Source organism: Nicotiana tomentosiformis, chromosome 6, assembly GCF_000390325.3.
Source record: "Nicotiana tomentosiformis chromosome 6, ASM39032v3, whole genome shotgun sequence".
NCBI lineage: Eukaryota > Viridiplantae > Streptophyta > Magnoliopsida > Solanales > Solanaceae > Nicotiana > Nicotiana tomentosiformis.
This window is the reverse complement of record NC_090817.1, coordinates 15074719-15093663: the sequence shown is the minus strand read 5'-3', so window position 1 is coordinate 15093663 and position 18945 is coordinate 15074719. Positions and strand designations below refer to the sequence as shown.

General features: G+C 37.7%; 1 protein-coding gene across 4 annotated transcripts; it reads right to left on the bottom strand.

The window, feature by feature from the left end:
- Positions 1-1094: 1094 nt before the first annotated feature.
- Positions 1095-9043, bottom strand: LOC104101174 (probable WRKY transcription factor 20). Of its 4 annotated transcripts, XM_009608607.4 has the most exons (6): positions 8764-9043; positions 8285-8367; positions 4438-5360; positions 4188-4359; positions 3940-4095; positions 1095-1907 (listed from the first exon to the last, which is right to left on the bottom strand). In XM_009608607.4, the coding sequence occupies exons 2-6, from the start codon at positions 8353-8355 to the stop codon at positions 1382-1384; spliced, it is 1848 nt and encodes a 615-aa protein (XP_009606902.1). In that variant the 5' UTR covers positions 8356-8367; positions 8764-9043; the 3' UTR covers positions 1095-1381. The 4 variants fall into 4 exon arrangements, with proteins under 4 accessions (XP_009606902.1, XP_009606904.1, XP_070033246.1 ...); XM_009608609.4 differs by lacking the exon at positions 8285-8367 and having other exon boundaries at positions 8727-9042; XM_070177145.1 differs by lacking the exon at positions 8285-8367 and having other exon boundaries at positions 4438-5374; positions 8764-9042.
- Positions 9044-18945: the final 9902 nt, after the last annotated feature.

The following is an 18945-nucleotide window of genomic DNA, read 5'->3' as shown; positions in this document are numbered from 1 at the left end:
TATTATCACATGGTCGCCATAGCTCTTTCATAAAATAACCATGTTATTCGTCTCTATTTGATGTATCATCACATGGTCGTCATATAACTCTTCGATAATCATGTTATTCGCATCTATTTGACGTAATGATTTGGAAGTCCATTACTCATATGATCATTTAACTATCCAAAATTATGGACCAAAGTCATTTTTCTTTCGTTTGTAACACGAAAGTCACTCAACTATTCCTATTGCACACAAATAGTCACTCAACTGGAATTATCAAACTTTCCGGTGGAAAAATATGACGTGGCAGTCCATATGAAATTTTTATATTTTTGGACCAAATAAAATACACACCCAAACAAAACATAATAAATTCACCCATACACCCCATCCGACCCGCTAAAAAAAATCCACCCGCTTAATAAAACCAAACGCTAAAACACATCTTTGTTGCAAACGCATCTCTCTTCTTATAAAATGCAGCTTATTATTTTTCATGGTTTCACTCTAGTCCTTAATCTCGTACCATTATTATTGTATAAAAAGTAGAAGATAAACCGTAAAAAGACGAATACAAATCATTGAGAAAAGAAGAATACAGGTCGCTCTAGTCCTTAGTCCTTAACCTCGTATCTATTATTGCTTTATAGAACAAGAGTAAAATCATGAATAAAAAAGAAATCTACTTTTTATAAGAAGAAGAAGAAGAAGAAGAGGAGGAGAGATGCATTTGCAACATGGATGATGCGTTTTAGCGTTTGGTTTTATTTAGTGGTAACTTTTTATTTTTAGCTGGTCGGATTGGTATGGGTGAAATATAAAAAGTCCATGTGAGCTGCAATGTCACTTTTTTCTATCGGAAAGTTTGATAATTCCGGTTGAGTGACCATTTGTATGCAATAGGAATAGTTGAGAGACTTTCCTATTACAAAGAAAAGAAAAGTGATTTTAGTTCATAATTTTGGATAGTTGAGTAATGAACTCAATAATTTGGTGAATCGAACAAAATTACACGTGCAAGTTCTGCATTTTTGCAATGGCAAGTAATTATAGCAGTCCCAGAAATTTTTCAAGTGCAACACTCAGAAAGAAATAGCAAGATACAGCAATTGTGTAGTTAAGCATCTGATTTTTCTATAAAAACTAAATGCCAGAAACTAAAGCAGCCTGATGAACTGTTAATAATTGGTTATTTATGATAAAATTCTTTTCTCGTTAGATGAGAAACATAAATTATACGGTGAATATACAAATATCACATCTCCATCGCCCATAACGAGTTAAATATAACAATGAAGAGAATAATTGAACAATTTTGTAAGATTAGACGAACGGTGCTGAGCTAAGGAACTCTACATCAGGATAAGTTGATCTCTTTGCATCAGAAAGTTCATACTCAATTTGCACCAATATGAACAACCATGTCAAGGTTAACATGCTTGTTTTCACCCGATTCGGATCTGGACTGTCCAACATGTTTGTTTTTACCTGATTCAATTCTGGACTCTCCAACATGTTTGGTTTCACCCGATTCAGATATGGACGCTCTAACATGTTTGGTTTCACCCGATTCGGATATGGACTGTCCGACACGTTTGGTTTCACCCGATTCAATTCTGGACTCTCCAACATGTTTGTTTTCACCAGATTCAATTCTGGACTTTCCGACATGTTTGTTTTCACCCAATTCAGATATGGACTCTCCAATATGTTTGGTTTCACCAGATTCCAATCTGGATTCTCCACTTATGCCTGTTAAACTGAGATCAGGTGCCGCTGTAATTTGGCTTAAAGTCCTAAACCATGACATGTTATGGTCATGCTGCCCTTCATATGTTGTAACGACCATTTTTGGATCATGGGATGCCCTCTCTACATGCTTCTTCACAGGGCAACCAGCAATTGAGCATCTGTAGTAACTCCTATAGATAAAGGAGAAGTTGGCATTAGCGAGAGAAAAAGCATTTCAGATAGAACTTTGGGGGGGAGTGGAATGAGAAAAGCTGACAAAGTGGAAATAAGAAACAAGGTATCAAAGCAACACAAAGTAGAAACCAAGAACATGGAGACTACAGAATATAAAGATAACTAATTAAGGAAATTAGAAAACAAAGACGATTGTATTAATACATTATGCAAGTTAAACACTTCTATAGGCCGAGTGTCCAATTTCAGCAACTATGGCAATTGTTTGCACGAGATGATCATTCAAGCGACCATACATGTACTATAACCACACTTATAGAAAACAAGCATAGTTCTATTTGACAAAAACAGAAATTATTAGACTCGTGTCTGATAACTGCTGAGTACTAATTGCCATACTAACCCAAAAGAAAAAGGGTTTCTTTTTGGCACTGTAGAACATTGACTAAGAGGTTTTAAATTTAAAGTATATTCATTTTGGTATTCCAATTTAATACTGGACATGTTTGGTCGTATTCTATCTTCTTCTCTTTTTTTTTAAAATTAAAAATGGAAAATTTCTGGTGTAATGTTACATCTGATTTCTGAAGTCCATGTTGGACTTGAGAACTCGGAAGAATCCAGTTGAGAACACGTATTACCAGGGTAATGGAGGATTGTATAGGGACCATAGAAAAACTTCCTGTTTATATTAGGACAAGATAACAGAAAAATTGTACTAAAAATAGTAAAAATAACTCATGCAATATGGGAGAGAGATAACAGCATTATTTTGATCGGATGCATAATTGCTTTCAGTCAAGAAGTTGCAATGCTATAGAAGCATGGTTAAACTTCAGTATCTTTCACCAAGATTATAGAGTCGGTACAGATAATGCTTCCATTTTTTGACAAGGAACTATCCGATCTTGTAATATGATTAGAAAGGATGGCTTATCCAATTCGAGAAAACTGTGTGGAAATTTAATTAAAAATAATACAACTAAAATTAGAACATAATAGTAACGTATAGGTGGATCTCAAACCTAAGATTCAAAAGAATTCAGACTAGACAAGAATTCCTTATTAGTTTATAACTAAAAATGTAAAAGTCAATTTTAAACTTAAAAGTCAAATACTCTTAATAGCGGGAAGCAACATTTAGATAGTTTTTAGCAGTTGATGTCATACATGGGTGAGCTCCACTGAAACAACTTCCTTTAAAAGGTTGTCCATGTTAGAAGAGTGACATATAGTGTACCTTGTTGACGTTGATGACAAACATTATGACACGTACAATCATGTGTATCTAGTTTGTGTGTGCATGCATAAAGATCAATCAGATGCATTCATTTAAGTTTGACCAAAGCCAAGACACATCTGGAGGCATCCCTATTTCCTATCCCACCACTAGTCCGTTATCCCCAAAAGAAAAGAAGAACCAATAGTTTTACACCAAAACAAAGAAAAAGAGGATTAGACATATTCACGATACACATCCCCTTGGGAAAAATTCTGCAGCTTCGTGCTCAAGTCATTGCACCTTATTAACCCTAACAAAGGAGCTAACTCTGCGCATCATTAGATCTACTGAATATGACGCATCTATAACCTACTCTGCGCTCCTATTCACTCCACTATGACCTATGTAGGAATGTTTTAACATCATGTTACAAATAACTGAATGCAGAAATCATTAACTGCTTGGTCATAGGGGTGGGACTACATTTAGACGTACAAATGCACAAAACTTCATTGTAAATCTATCTTTCCAGATTATCAGTAAGTGCAGGAGAAAAAGTGGAAGTGAGCCAAAAAGAAAGATCCTTTTTTCCACCAATAGTCTAGTTTCCAAAATTACTAATAGTTTCAACATTACATGTATCATGAGATTATTGTGTAACAGCTCTGCGGGAAAATATTCTGAGGATGAAAAAAGATAGTGAGGAAAGATAACACCTGATATTGAAAAGTGATGATAAAAAGAATCCTCAGGCACTGGCATACAAAATTTGCAAATATATGTTTTAAAGTAATAAATATATGTACCTCGGATTTGGATTGCCTTTTACATATTTTTGCCCATATTTGCGCCAGCGGTGACCATCGTTGACTATATCTACTTCGCTCATGGTCTGAACAATGTGTCGTGGTTCACTATGGGACTTAATAGGTGGAGTATCATCCTTAGCAATATCTTTTTTTCTGTTGCAAAACAATTGCATTAACTTTTAACTTTAAGAGAGTATGTAGACCTTAAAACACCAAAGACAAACATGGCATGGGATTTAACATACTGTCTTTTTGAGTCTGGACCACTATTCTTATCGACCTCATTTTCTAATTTATGTGGCTTCAAAGGCGTAACCTGCATACCAGCACCAGCTGATACAATGTCCAATGCAAGCGGGGCCTCTGATGGCTTACTAGATTCACATGTTTCTCGCGTGGTAGATTTCTCGCCTTCAGCTAATAAATGTCACAAAATAAAATTAGTAAAAATTCTAGATCAAAGAAACTCATAATTCACTCAGAAATTTTGAGTACCTTCTTCTGATGTAGTGAGCACTGGAATGTCTGGTTGTCTCATTTGCAAAGGGGCCACCAATCCAGGAGAGGTTTGCGGTCCACTCGGAGTTTTCGGATGTTCATGCTTCCCAATATAGTGGACATCTGTAATATGCCCGTCATGTGATCTCTCCACTTGCTTTTTTGCAAGGCAATTAGGGTATGTGCACTTATAATAACTCCGAGTAAACTCATTTCCTCTGACAAGCTTCTGACCATACTTTCGCCAGTTATATCCATCTTCCAATGGTTTTTCAGGTAACCTGAAGAGAGTCATACCGCGATCAGATGGCAACCCATGGCCACTAGTATCAGGATTTCGCCTCGGTTGCAACTTATCCAAAGTTTTCTCGGGCCTTATGGGATAAGTCACTCGTTGGTGATCAGATTGTGATACAACTACCTCCATGCTCTGACTCTGTATTTGATCTGAAGAATCTGAAGACTTACCAGATAATGGGGAAACCACTTTCTCTATTACACCAGATTCTGATCCACATGATTTTGCATCTGAGACCTTTGGTAAAATAGAAAGTTGACTACATACAGATGCATCACCCTCACTCTTAAGACCCTGTTTCTGCCGCACATTTTCTGACTGGTACTGTTGTTCTTTAGAAAGAGAAATATCTTCTTGATTAGATTGTGACACATTACTTGACACGTCTTGGCATGTTGAAGGATGTGTAGTTTCCTCTTGATTACTTTTTGATGCTTGTGCGTCAGCAGCAGGACTCAGTCTCTTCTGCAACTCACCAGAAACAACATCAGCTGAAATTGGTTCACATCTCCCTTTCTCTTTTAACTCTGGGTTGTTGGTTGCAGGGTCAGGGTCTGGCTTCCGCTGTAAATTCTCGGAGGAAACTTCATTTGTTGCCTCTTCTCTAGGGGTACCCATTATCCTGTGCAAAACCATCTTTGAATCATGAGAACCAAATTATACACAGTTCGGCAGGGGAACAAAGTACAAGTATACGGGCAAACGAAACCTTATTCCAGGGCAGTTATCATGCTGTGCATTTTCAAAAATGAATTAGCAGTAATAATAGATGCTGTGAGTTAACAGTTCAATACTTATCAATTGTTGAATTTGGATCCATTTGAACAACAACAACTACTACGCCTCAGTCCCAAACAAGTTAGGGTCGGCAATATTAATCCTCACAATTTGGATCTATTTGAACATGAAGAAATAATTCCAATTATCTGAGAACAGAACAAAATAGCTGTTCATGGGAAAGGGAGCATTCTATTGAAAATACCACTGACTGAAATTTAAGAGTGAAATTCTAGATACTCAGGTTTAAGTTGTTTCCGACAAATAAAAACCAAAAATTGTTTACACAAGATATCTGGGTAGTCACATCTGCCTATGGTGCCATATGTGACAGAAAACTGGTCGCAAACATGTTTGACACAAAGTCAATGACCTTACTTATGCGCAATGACAATGAACTTCCACGTGAGAGTCCCTATTCACCAAACTTTTACAGGAAAAAAAACACAAGATCAACGCCAGTGGAACTGGAAAAGTAAACTTTAGCTGAATAATTAAATTGGGATAGAGGGGAAAAAGTATAGATAAGGGAACAATTTGAAGGGTTTAACATGGTGAGATAGCAATATTTTTGAAAAAGATGATGAGATAGTAATATTTTTTTAAAAGGGAGAGAGTAATAGTCACGATCCAAATCCTAGTGACGGGCGCCCGTTACACTACTCGACCCGATCGAACCAAACCATATGATATACTCTGACCATATGCATGAAAATCAGTTAATCGCGGAAGCCATTTGAAAATTATATACATTTTCAAATCAAATCATGAAAATAATACTCCCTCTGTTCCACTTTATGTGACACAGATCAAAGTACGAGGGTCAAACTAATTAATTTTCAGTGTGAATTTGGACATAAAATCTTTAAGTTTTTTAAATAAATTATTTGCATATTTTGGAGAGTCCGTGCAACATAGATCATAAATCACAATAATCAACAATTCAAAATATTTTAAAAGATTTTAAACGCGGTCAAAGAAAAACTCATCTAACTCTCCAAATAGTAATTATGTCACATAAAGTGGAACAAAAGGCGTTTATATTATTGAAATCACCGTTTCGCTACAAGCCTTATTTAGATGACAAATGTTCTAAACTTTAAAAGAATAATGATTATTTGATTCACTAAATAGGGAATTTCAATAACTAGCAAAAATGAACAAATAAAGTTAGACTTTTGAATCACCAATTACATGCTTTAAAAAGATGAAAACAATTTGGAATTCATAAGGGTATTAGCATTTTGCCATAATTATTTTTTTCTCAGAAAACTAAAAACGATGCCCATCTATTTTTTTAACCAAAAATCTCCGAGGACCAGTTGTACACGGCTAGAAACTCAATGTATTAAGGGCCCGCCCCTCTACCCTTCTCCACTTATATAAACGGATTTTGTTTGCAGTAGAGTTCGAACCTCTAACGTGTGGCTAATCCACACATCATGAGTTATACTCTTACCACTGGACCCAAAGCTACGAGGCGACAAGGATGAACATCTCTAAACAAGAAGGATATACATATCGTGATCTTTCTAGCGTTTGAAATTGAATGTTGTGTGGTTTCTTTCTTGAATTCAAATAAAAAAGGTCCATAGTGTAGAATATTTTATTAGCTACTAGATACAATCAAGAGTTCAATTGAGTCTACGTTGATACTTCACAACATTCAAAACACCAAAAGTAGCATTTTACTCTACCCAATCATTGAAAAATCATCCATGCTCCAAACCATAACCCAATACTAGACACAAAAAGTAGCATATATATCAACAGTTGTGACAACCAACTGTTGTATTCATAATAAATAGTTGCATTTCTTTAACCAAGACAACCAAGAATACTGCAAACCATATCCTAAATTTTCCTTTCATTTCAGATTAGGACTTAAATGTTCCTTTCTCTACACGCTTCTTCACCAAAAAGGGAGGAATGCAAATAGATTATCGAAACTAAGTAAAAAAATTAGTTAACATGTCATGCATAATATATAGTTTCTTTCTCACTCTATTTTTTCTAAGTCTGAATCAATCTTTGTATTAGATCTTAGCTAGATTTTATGGGTGGAACGGAACAGCTTTTAAAAATTTACAACTTCTTTCAGGTAATAGTGCTGGACGTACAATCCAAGTAAGTACTTGAATATTTCCCCGGTCGCTGTACACAAACCAAAACAATGGTCCATCTTAATTCTTTTTTTTATATATATTGTAAGATTTATTGATGTAAGACAGCAAAAGCTGGACAGAGTACATCCAAAAAAGGATTTCAAGAGCTGAACTATGCCCTCACCATTCCTAACAAGAAACAGCCATTTGGGTAACACCATTTCACAAAAAGATATCGAGGAAGGGAAGCAGGAGGTATACAATTCTATGAGGACGCAATTAAAAGAGCGCATGTATCGTGCAATAATGATGCTATAATAGACTGCATGGAGATGAGAGAAGATGCTGGTACAAGAAACCTCTAGATGATAATAGATAGGGAACGCTAATTTCAGAAGCTATAACCATGTAAAACTCTGCTATGCTATTGCTATGACATGTCAGAAATGGAATTGGTGTCATTGAAGAGTTAACTAAACTCTGGGGCTGTTTCTTTTGGAAATTACTAAAAAAAGGACTTACAAATCTAGGAAGTCTCTCATATTGAACCATAAACTCAGCAAACCAATCAATTTTCATGATCAAGTGAAGCAACATGAGTTCCGAAGCAAATCTCGGGACAATTGCCAGAATTCCTATTTAAGCATGGGTAGAGTTACGGTACCTGTGCCGGCGGGAGCTAGCAGGCACCCGTGGACTAATCAAAGTGCACGATGGCCCATACACCACCGTCATCCAACAACAATCCTATTTAGCAATGACTACATAAGTTAATGAAAAAAGGAAAAAAAAAATGGGTTTTTTCCAACAAAAACCCTATGCTCAACTCCTTCCAGCCTAAGTCTTATCAGCCATTACCAGGGTACAAAAATCAAACAGAAAGGAGAAAATTTAGCACCAAAGCATAGCAAAATCTAAGGGCAGACAGCTACATGAACTTAATAAAGAACAAGTCTTTAATCAGCAAAAGCCCTAAAATGTAACTAAATTCTACAACACTCAAGAAAGAGATAAAAACCCAGAAACAGTAGAGCGCGCACAGACACACACACACACACGAAAAAAAAAAACTAAAGAATTGAAAGTCAAATTGAACAAACCCTTACAAATTCAAGAACCCAAATTCACAAAGCTAATTTGTACCTTCTTTCTGTTTTATTTTGCCCCTGTTTTCTCCTGGGAAGGTGGGGTCTATAACAAGAAGCTGGTCATTGACTTGGACCAAGTACTATATAGCTCATAGAAATAAGGTATTACCAGTATACAAAAAGTATTGAGTAATAAAGAAGCTGAACAAATTGAGAAAAGGTCATTAACTGTGATTTTGAAGGAAGAGTAATTGTTCAACCTTTGGATTGGAGTGGGAGAGTGAAGTCAGCCGTTGGATTTGTTTAACAAACTTTTGCAAGAGAAAGAGAGAGGGGAGGGGGGAGGGGGGGGGGTAATTCTTATTCAGGAGATGGAGAAATTGGCTTTGTGATTTAAGAGGAGAATCCTATTACTATTTTTTCATGGGTGTCAGTGATGTCCCCCCAAATAATGGCACGTGAGTCATATTGATCGGACCACAGACGTTGTGTGTTTGACCTCTTCCTTTTTACTATTTCCTCTGTTTTGACGACTTCTTATTTTTATAACGATTAAATATAACCTTTTACAATCAAAAATTATTTAAACTTAAACCCCGTTATACTGTCAAGGTGTTTGAGCCTTTACCCTTATACTTTAGTTTAAATTTACCCTTAATTTTAACGAAAAAACACGTGGCGGCTCAGGAATAAAAAAAATTATATGTGTGTTCCACGAGCTATTCTTGCCTCCGGTCGCAAAACTCTTTCAAAAGTGGTGTTTAATGTCTATTTATATGTGTAGGAAAAGACCTAAACGACATAGCCCAAGTCCTAGTCAAATAAGGAGACGAAATAAGCCTTCAAAATCCGGATCAGGCTCGCCTCAGACCGTGCCTCGCGAGGTAAAACGCAAGATGCATCTAGCCCCAGACCGTGCGGCGCCAGGCATTCAGCGCGCTCATCCTCGCCTTACCCCTTGCGTCGCCTGCTCCCACGCGAGCTCAAAGGCTCGCCTCGCCAACTTCTTCATTTTTCCGCTGCTCACTTCTTTCTTTCTTCTTTCCAACTGTTTTCGAGCACGCTTTAAACTTTAAATCTTCCTTTTGCTCTCATTTCATCTCCAATGTACTTACACATAAAATAGACTACATTACGCGCAAATAAAGTATAGTTTGGCATTAAAGCACCTAAAATGTAAGGTAAATAATGTACTAAAATATGGAATTGTAGTCGAACATCAATACCCCACACTTAAACGTTGCTCGTCCTCGAGAAATCAAACTACACTTATAGACACGAACTTTTTAAGTAATTACCTTAACTCGTCACACCAAGAATCTTTAAAATATACTAAGCACAAAGATGTAACATTCTCACCTCAAGATTTGACTCACAAACACCATGCATTATTCATAATTCACTTGCTTACTCTAACATGGAGGTTAACGACATTACCTCTCCATTATAAATCACGTTCCCTAACACAACAAAGAGATTAGTTCCACACACAATAAAATTTAAGACTGTAGGAACTCAAGGTAGGAAGAATTCACTCACACTCAAAAATAACATTCATATGCCACAAATGATGCACCATAGGCTTGTCCGTAGTGTAATACTCTACTAATCGAGCTCATTCAGTCTAGGATCAAGTAGGACTTTAACTGGTTGTAATGTAGGTTGCGGGTCGGGTAGGATACATTTAGATGAGTGACTACACCTCCCTTAAGCACTTTAATACATATACTTCAACACTTAAATCCATGCTTATGTCAAACCAAAACTCCACATTCACATCAATGTATATTATCTCATACTTCTTTAAGCATAATTACATCACTAACCACCACCATCAAGAATTAATTTTTTTTATACAATACAACTATATGTATTTTTTTCAAGTGGCTTTTATTGATATATTTTTTTCTTCTTTCTTTTCAAAACGGTACACCTTTCTCCTTTTTTCAAAATGTTCCACTCAAAAGCCAACCACCACCCCACACTTTAACTTTTACATAATTCGTCACAATTCAAGTACTCATGAGAGACGACAAGTGGTCAATTCAAATAAAGGGTAAGGCTTGTAATGTGGTTACCAAATAAACAAGATTATAGGCTCAAAGGGGTTAATTACGTTATATGACAATTAGGCGGGTAAACTATATATATCTGGATCAACAAAGAAACGCCTATATCACTTCCCAAACTAAACAAGACTATTATTTCGCTTTGCACACACACGAGGCAAGTTCTAGACATCAACTGCAATGCACAGAATACATACAAACCTTACACAGACATGGCACATAACTCACTCAGGATTGATTTTATCACGACACTCTAGTCAAAGCAGTTAAGCAATTTTAAGAATCTACGATTTAAGGTACTTATACTAGAGTCAAATACTGAGCATAAGCGTCACAATCAGAGTACTCACTATTCTCAATGCATAATAAAGTCAAGAGATATCGCTGCAATTCAATTCATAGCACAGTGATTTCTACTCTTAAAAATTAAAACTAACTACACCTGGTTCAACTAAAACCCTTGGAAAAGAACCGCGGCACAAAGAAAAACCAAGGGGGCATTACTACACTACCTACAAGAAAATCTTTTTGGTTTTTTTTCTTTAGACTTAATTCCCTCAAGAAAACTGTCTAGGAGATCCATCGTCGGGAAGAATCCAATGTTTTCTACTTAGCAAGACGACACTACACATTTTTATCTTCTTTTTTTAAACTAAGACGACACTAACTACAAAAAACTACAAATTCAAACAAGAATAATATTTACAAGTTACCACCCACCCTTATTTCATGCAATGTCCTCGATGTATACTCAAACACATAAAACAAAAAAAATAACAAGTAGGGTGTATGAAAACTCCCTGATCAAGCCTCGTCATCGCCTTCCTCCTCGAAGGTTGCCCATTCCTCATCTTCTGCTTCCTCCTCATCATCATTATCATCATTCGCCTGCTCGGCTGCTCCGGCTCGGCCTCGGACTGCTCAGGTGTGTTGACATCCTCATCCTCTAGGAGTCTGTAGCCATCACCAAGACCAACCAGCTATTGAGTATGAGCATTGAGCGGGAAACACCCCTCCAATATGGCCCACTCCTCTGTAGTGGCCGAACGACCCCCAATCTGAAGCTGTAAGTCCATCATCCCATATAAATATGCCATAAAGCTGTCATCGCGAGCATTGCACTCGACACCTGTCATTGATGGCATAACAGTCTCCTTCTTAACCCAGACGCTTGTAATGTCCATTAGTCATAGGGGATGATTAATTATGTGATCGAAATCTTTCTCCTCCTCCACCTATTTTTGTCTCAAGTACTGAGTCAACATGTTTGCAAAGGGCATTCGATCAATTCTCTTACTAGTTCTCACTAGGGACATATAGTATCGGATCAGGTGGCCCACATTCACCAGCTGGCTAGTCATGAGGAAATATAGCACACACGTCCTCTCACGGCTAATAAGAGTGTCATGATTGCAAGGTAAGAGCCGTGTATTAATCAATTTCAGCCATACTTGAGCCTCTGCCCTCATTTTCTTCTTAGGGAATTTTCTATGACAATTGGTTTTCTTGTCCCGAACCCAAGCCGCCACATAATTGACACCACAAAGAGTGTGTCTCAGTTCTCGATATGTAGGACGGGCGATGAAATGTCTAAGGGTTCCTGAGGAACATCTGGGCACCTAAGAAATTGCATATTGCTGAGGCTGAAAAATCTATCAACCTTCCCCAAATGGGCACCAGCTGCTCAGGATCCTTTGGATCAAAACAAGCATAAAATTCTCGAACCAGATTGACATTTATATCCCCGGTATTTTTGAACACATAACTCAGCCCCAAATCATTAATACCTCTCCAGATTGCTTGGTACTTGGCTTGTAGGCGACGCTCATGAATAGCAGATTCTGGATGTATATGTCTCGGCCTACAACGTTTGTACCAGTCCTTAACATGTGGAGGTATGCTCTTGAGTCCAATCTCCTGCTGTCTTTGAGGTTGTAGGCGAGTGGCTGCTATAGCTGCCACAGCTTGCAGTCCTTCACCCTGACTGGAAGTATCTTCCCCCCTCCCCCATTTTCTCTTCTTCGGTGTAGGTGCGGAGGGAGCCTTAGCCTTAGACGGAGCAGTGGATGTGGCCTTGCCTTTACCGGTGTCCTTCCTTGGAGGCATGTTTGTATCTGGCGACGCGAGGATTCTGCCTTGCTTTCCCCCTCACGAGGCAAGCTCCAACGCGAGCTCTGGGGCATGCGGCGCAAGGCTCCACGCGAAATGCATCTCGCTGTAACCATTGCGAGGCGAACTCCCACGTGTGAAATACACCAGGCGACACGAGGCTTTCTGCCTGGACCAGCTCGCTGGGGACCAGGCGATGCGAGGTTAGTGTTCGATGCTGCCGAATTTTTTCTGCTAACATTTTAGTTCCTACAAACGAAAAGAAAAAGAAAAAAAAATTCTAACTACGCTAAAAATTAACTACTAATTGGGTTGCCTCCCAACTAGCGCCTTAGTTAATATCACGTCATAACAAACACAATATTACAATGGGTTGCCTCCCATGAAGCGCCTGATTTAACATCGTGGCACGACACAGACAATCGACTTAAAGCTCGCTCAACCTTGTTGGCTCTAGCAAATGAGTCACCGATACTACTTTCGTCTCATCCATGCCCAAATAATATTTCAACCTGTGACCATTGACTCAAAACTTGCGAGAGCCATCTTCTGAAGCAATCTCTACTGCTCCGGTGGGGTGAATCTCTAGCACACAAAATGGTCCAAGCCATCTGTCACGCCCCAAAATCGTTGAAGTGCGACCTGTGCTCAACCGAGTAAACCTAGTCGAGCAAGCCTAATTTACATTAACCTCTCATCATTACTCATGCATGATTTTCCATATCATAATAAGATCTTGACTTTCATATTAAATACACTTGGCTTAATGGCCCATATTTTCTTTCTCGTGGTTGTTACAGATCTCTATAAATAGGTGTAAATACTGTGAATATAAATACATGACAAAACTCAAATATTTAATTATATGACCCACAGTGTACATGGAGCTTCTACGACAATGGATACCTATATACATAAAATGAACTAGACCCAAACACCCACTAGAACTGTAGCGGGCTCACCATAAGCTGGGTAGTGAAGAAGATCCCTATCAAAGATTCATATCATCCTGTAGAAGTATACATGCATCCATTAAAAGATACAACGCCTCCGGTAAAAGGGACGTGAGTACATGTGAAATAGTACTCGTATGTAAGGCAGTCAAAACAACATATGAAAATACGACAACTCAAATAAGAGGCAAATAAAGTACATCAAGAAACTACGAAACATCTAATAAAATCACATTTCAAGTCTTTTTATACTTGCATCATTCTAACCTTCTTTTAGGATCAACTGCGCCAGATGAACTATACGTGGAATACATAATATAATGTAATTATAACAACATGTACAAACAATGCCAACGAAAGTGGCACCTTCCTCCCTTAATTTACACATATACATTTTGTAGATCGTCCTTAGTGTTCACATATCATATAATACACTTATGCGTCTCATAGACCGTTCACAGCGTTCACTTACACAATACAAATACACATATTCAAGGGCTTGGAAATACAACATGAATATGATGAATCATGGTAACAATAAATAGGCTTAGATAGCCGTTAATATCAAGCAAATTTATTAATAGCTTCTATTCAAATTTATCGATATTAAGTCGGGGATCCTTTATAACCACCTTCACACAAAGAGGCCATGCCGCCTCACCCCAACATATGCCGGTGGTGGTATATCACGATACCACAACCTCTACATAAAGCGACCCTGCCGCCTCACCCCAATATATGTGGGTGGAGGTGTATCACCATACCACAATCCCAACACAAAGCGGCCATGCCGCCTCACCCCAATATATGCGGATGGAGGTGTACCACAATCCCAACACAAAACGGCCCTACCGCCTCACCCTAATATATGCGGGTGGAGGTGTATTCCACAATACCACAATACCTACACAAAGAGGTCCTACCACTTCACCCCAATATATGCTGGTGGAGGTATAATCCCAATCACAATACCATATATAAACTCAAAGCAACATAGTTTGTCATTACATTTAACGTCGTAATTACTCATATCATTGGAATACTTCATGTCCATGCTCATCATGGAAAAACAAAACTCATTACATTAGCGCATACATGGTAAATCAATAAGTCTATTTCAATGGTACATGGACCCAATTCCTTTTCTTAAGGTTCATCGTCATTTAACAAAGGACAGCTCTCTTTCATCTCATTATTCACTCCCTTGACCTCTTGAGGTCATTATCTAGGTTCATGACTCTTGGGGACTTAACAATCAAAGTCATTTACATATATTATTTCAGAAGCATACAACTATAGTTGAAACCATTGGGACATACAACACTTCAAAATTCTCATTTAGGCAACGATCACATTTCATGTTCATACTATCACTTACTTGTAGTTGCCATGAGTGATCATGGAATATTAAGAGCATTTAGAACATTTAGGAACATCATAGCCTTTACTCGCAAGAACGTAGGGGCTTATAACACATTGGAAACAAAAGTACAAATACGTACATCTCATAACCTTTCACACCCTATATCACGTAATCTGTACTTTCAACCACTCACAAAATTATTAGTTCATTTTCTCTCTTGGCCATACATATGATTCTTCTTTCATGGATCAATGGCCGTATTTCCTATTCCACACTTTCATATCTTTCCTTTCATGGATCATCATCCTAAATATCAACATATACAATATCCCGAAAATCAAAACTTTAGGTTTATTAGTAATTAAGGCTTTAAGCACAATGGATTTCTTCTTGAATTACTTTTTCCCAAAAAGGACAATACACAATTTCCACTCACGAATATGTAAGAATGCAAAAAATATTGAAAATACTCACTAAATATAGCATTAGCTAAAACAACCACATATGGGCATCACTTGAGTTCATAAACTTTTAGGCAATTCTATTTTTCAAAGTCAATTTTTGAATAATTGAATCAAAGATCATTTCATAATCTTTCTCACATCATCTCATTTCATGGGCACCATTGGCCACAAGTATAACTTTTACTCTTGGCACGTTCACCACACCTTATATCCCCAATTCACTTATTTCACCTCCAATCATCTTTATAGGTTATCTACAATAAGACATTTACAATCAATACTTTAGGTACACATATAAGCAATTAAGAGTCTAAAGCATATTGAGTTTTCTCATACAATTTGACATCATAACCTTTCCTTGAAACACCACTCAAAGACATAGCATTTTAATACACATATCATTCTTGAACACATTCTCAAAAGATAACATAATGTGATAGGAATATTCGGAACACGTTTTGAATACATAATTCTCGACACTTTGCTTATTTGGGACATTCAAATTTATTGGGAACAACCCAGAACATAGAATAAGGAACTTAAGACATCCATACTTGAAACTTACGGGAACATCATTGAATTCAATTCTAAAAAGGAAGTTTAGCCAACATACCTCGCTTTGAGCTTTCCTTAAATTACTACAACATTCCGGAAATTCTAGCAATCCCAATCTATTTTGATACATAACAAAATTGAACCATAATTAGAAAGATATTCATGGTCTCAGCTCATTTGAGCATTTCATCAAACATTAGGTGTGCAAATTTGGCTACAAGGTTCTTCTACAAGATTTCCCTCACTCCTCAATCTTTACTTATTTTAGCCCAACAATCTTCTCACAAATCTTATTGGTATATATATGTATAAATAATACTCTCATACCCAAGAATCATACTCCTAATCAACCATCTTCTACCTAAATTCGAAATTAAAAACTAGGGTATGGAACCTTACATCTTAGATGAAGAACTTGTGAGATTTCCTTGTTGGATTTCAAAGTTTGGACAAGATCTTGATAAAAAAATACTTCATCTACTTCCTCTCTCTAGAACACTCTCAATTCTCTCTAAGAAAACCTCAGATAATTGCCCCAAAATAAACCCCAAAGCCTATTTATCAAAATGGGGTCGGGTTATGAAAATAAAAAATTAACCCTCCGAAAGCAGGTTTGCGGTCGCATAATGGACCGCAGAATGGGTATGCGAGTCGCAAAATGGTCGCAAAAATTGGTGCCCAAAACTGGGCTGTTCTGGTTCATTCTGCGACCAGTTTGCGGTCCCAAAAGCACTTTCACGATCGCAGAATTATCGTAGAATCTCATTTTTCCAGCCTTTGGTAATTTGGTCATAACTTATTGTAGAAGTGTCTAAATAACAACCGGTTTGAAGCGTTGGAAACTAGACTCAAAGGTATTTAATTTGATATGTTTATAATATCCTAAGTAGTTATAGTTTGGTAGAAGCATGCATTTGAAGTAGGATCTTGTGCGAACTCACTTGAAACTTTATCCCATCATAAAATTTTCAACTTGACTTAGCCTTGGGGCTTTTCTTAGACCATAAACCATTATTAATGCACATCATACATATATTATCATGATCAATTAATATCATTCATATAATAGTCCTTGTATACACATAAAATAATATAATTAGCGTATATCAACTTTCTTAATAGCGCTTAAGTACTTCAACATTTTCCGGGGTGTTGCACCATCTTGACTTCAATTTGCCCGGAAACAACCTCAATCTCGAATTGAATAATAATACCACGTTTCCCGGCTTAAAAGTTTGCTCAAGAATGTTTTTGTCGTGCACCAGTTTCATTATTTCCTTATATAACCTTGTACTCTCAAAAGCATGGTAACGAAACTCGTCAAGTTCATGCAGCTCTGTGGCTCTACTAGTTCCAGCGGCCTCCAAGTCCAGATTTAATTGTCGTAATTCCCAGAAGGCTTTATGCTCTAACTCCACCGGCAAGTGAAATGCCTTTCCAAACACCAATTTATACGGTGACATACCAATCAGAGTTTTGAATGCAGTGCGTTAAGCCCATAGCACATCATCCAATTTTCTCGCCCAATCAGTCCGAGTAGCATTTACAGTTTTTGTCAAAACACTTTTGATTTATGTGTTTGACACCTCGACTTGCCCACTTATTTGCGGGTGATACAGAGTAGCAACGTTTTGGCGAACGCCATATTTCTCCAACAACTTTGCAAAGGATCGGTTGCAGAAGTGGGTGCCCCCATCACTGATGATAGCTCTTGGAGTGCCAAATCAGGTGAAGATGTTTTTTCTCAGGAAACCAAAAACTTCCTTCGCATCATTTGTTGGAAGTGCAACGACTTCTACCCATTTCGAGACATAATCCACCGTTACAAGTATGTACTTATTATTATATGAGCTGACAAATGGTCCCATTAAGTCGATTCCCCATACATCGAATACTTCCACCTCTTGAATTGGGTTCATATGCATCTCATGTCGACGGGAAATATTCCCCGTCCGTTGGCATCACAACTTTTCACCCAGAAGTGTGCATCTTTAAACAACGTCGGCCAATAAAAACCTAACTCCAACACTTTAGCAACTGTCCTTACACCTCCAAAATATCTTCCATACGGTGAAGCATGACATGCCTGCAAAACAGAAGATTGATCTATCTCGGGAATGCATCTCTGGATCATGTTATCAAGACAAATCCTAAACAAATATGGTTCATCCCATAAATACATACGACAATCACGATTTTTTTTTTCTTTTGCACAGAAGACAAGTTATAGGGAACAATACCGCTTGCTAGGTAATTTGCAATATCTGCATACCATGGTATATCCTCGAGGCTTGTTGCTAAAAGTTGTTCATCTGGGAAAGTCTCCATGATCTTCTCCACCTCAACCTTCTTTTCCGCTCCTTCAAGCCTGGACAAATGATCAGCAACTTGGTTTTCTATTCCTTTTTGGTCCCGGATTTCCATGTCGAACTCTTGTAGCAGTAGCACCCATCGAATTAGGCGCGAATTTGACTTCTTTTTCTCAATTAGGTACCTGAGGGAATCGTGGTCAGTGTAACCAATTACCTTTAAGCCTATCAGGTATGACCTGAATTTATCAAATGCGAACACCACAACTAGCATCTCATTCTCTGTCACTGTGTAATTCAGTTGGGCACCGCTCAAGGTTCTACTTGCGTAGTATATCGGATACATGAATTTATCTTTTCGTTGCCCAAGAAGTGCTCCCACAGCATAGTCGCTTGCATCGCAGATTAGTTCGTA

Coding starts and splice junctions, on each gene's coding strand:
- LOC104101174 (XM_009608607.4), bottom strand. CDS start 8,355: ATGACGGTGGTGTATGGGCCATCGTGCACTTTGATTAGTCCACGGGTG. Junction 4,360..4,437: donor GCTCACTACATCAGAAGAAG/GTACTCAAAATT, acceptor GACATTTATTAG/CTGAAGGCGAGAAATCTACC. Junction 4,096..4,187: donor GGTCCAGACTCAAAAAGACA/GTATGTTAAATC, acceptor GTTTTGCAACAG/AAAAAAAGATATTGCTAAGG.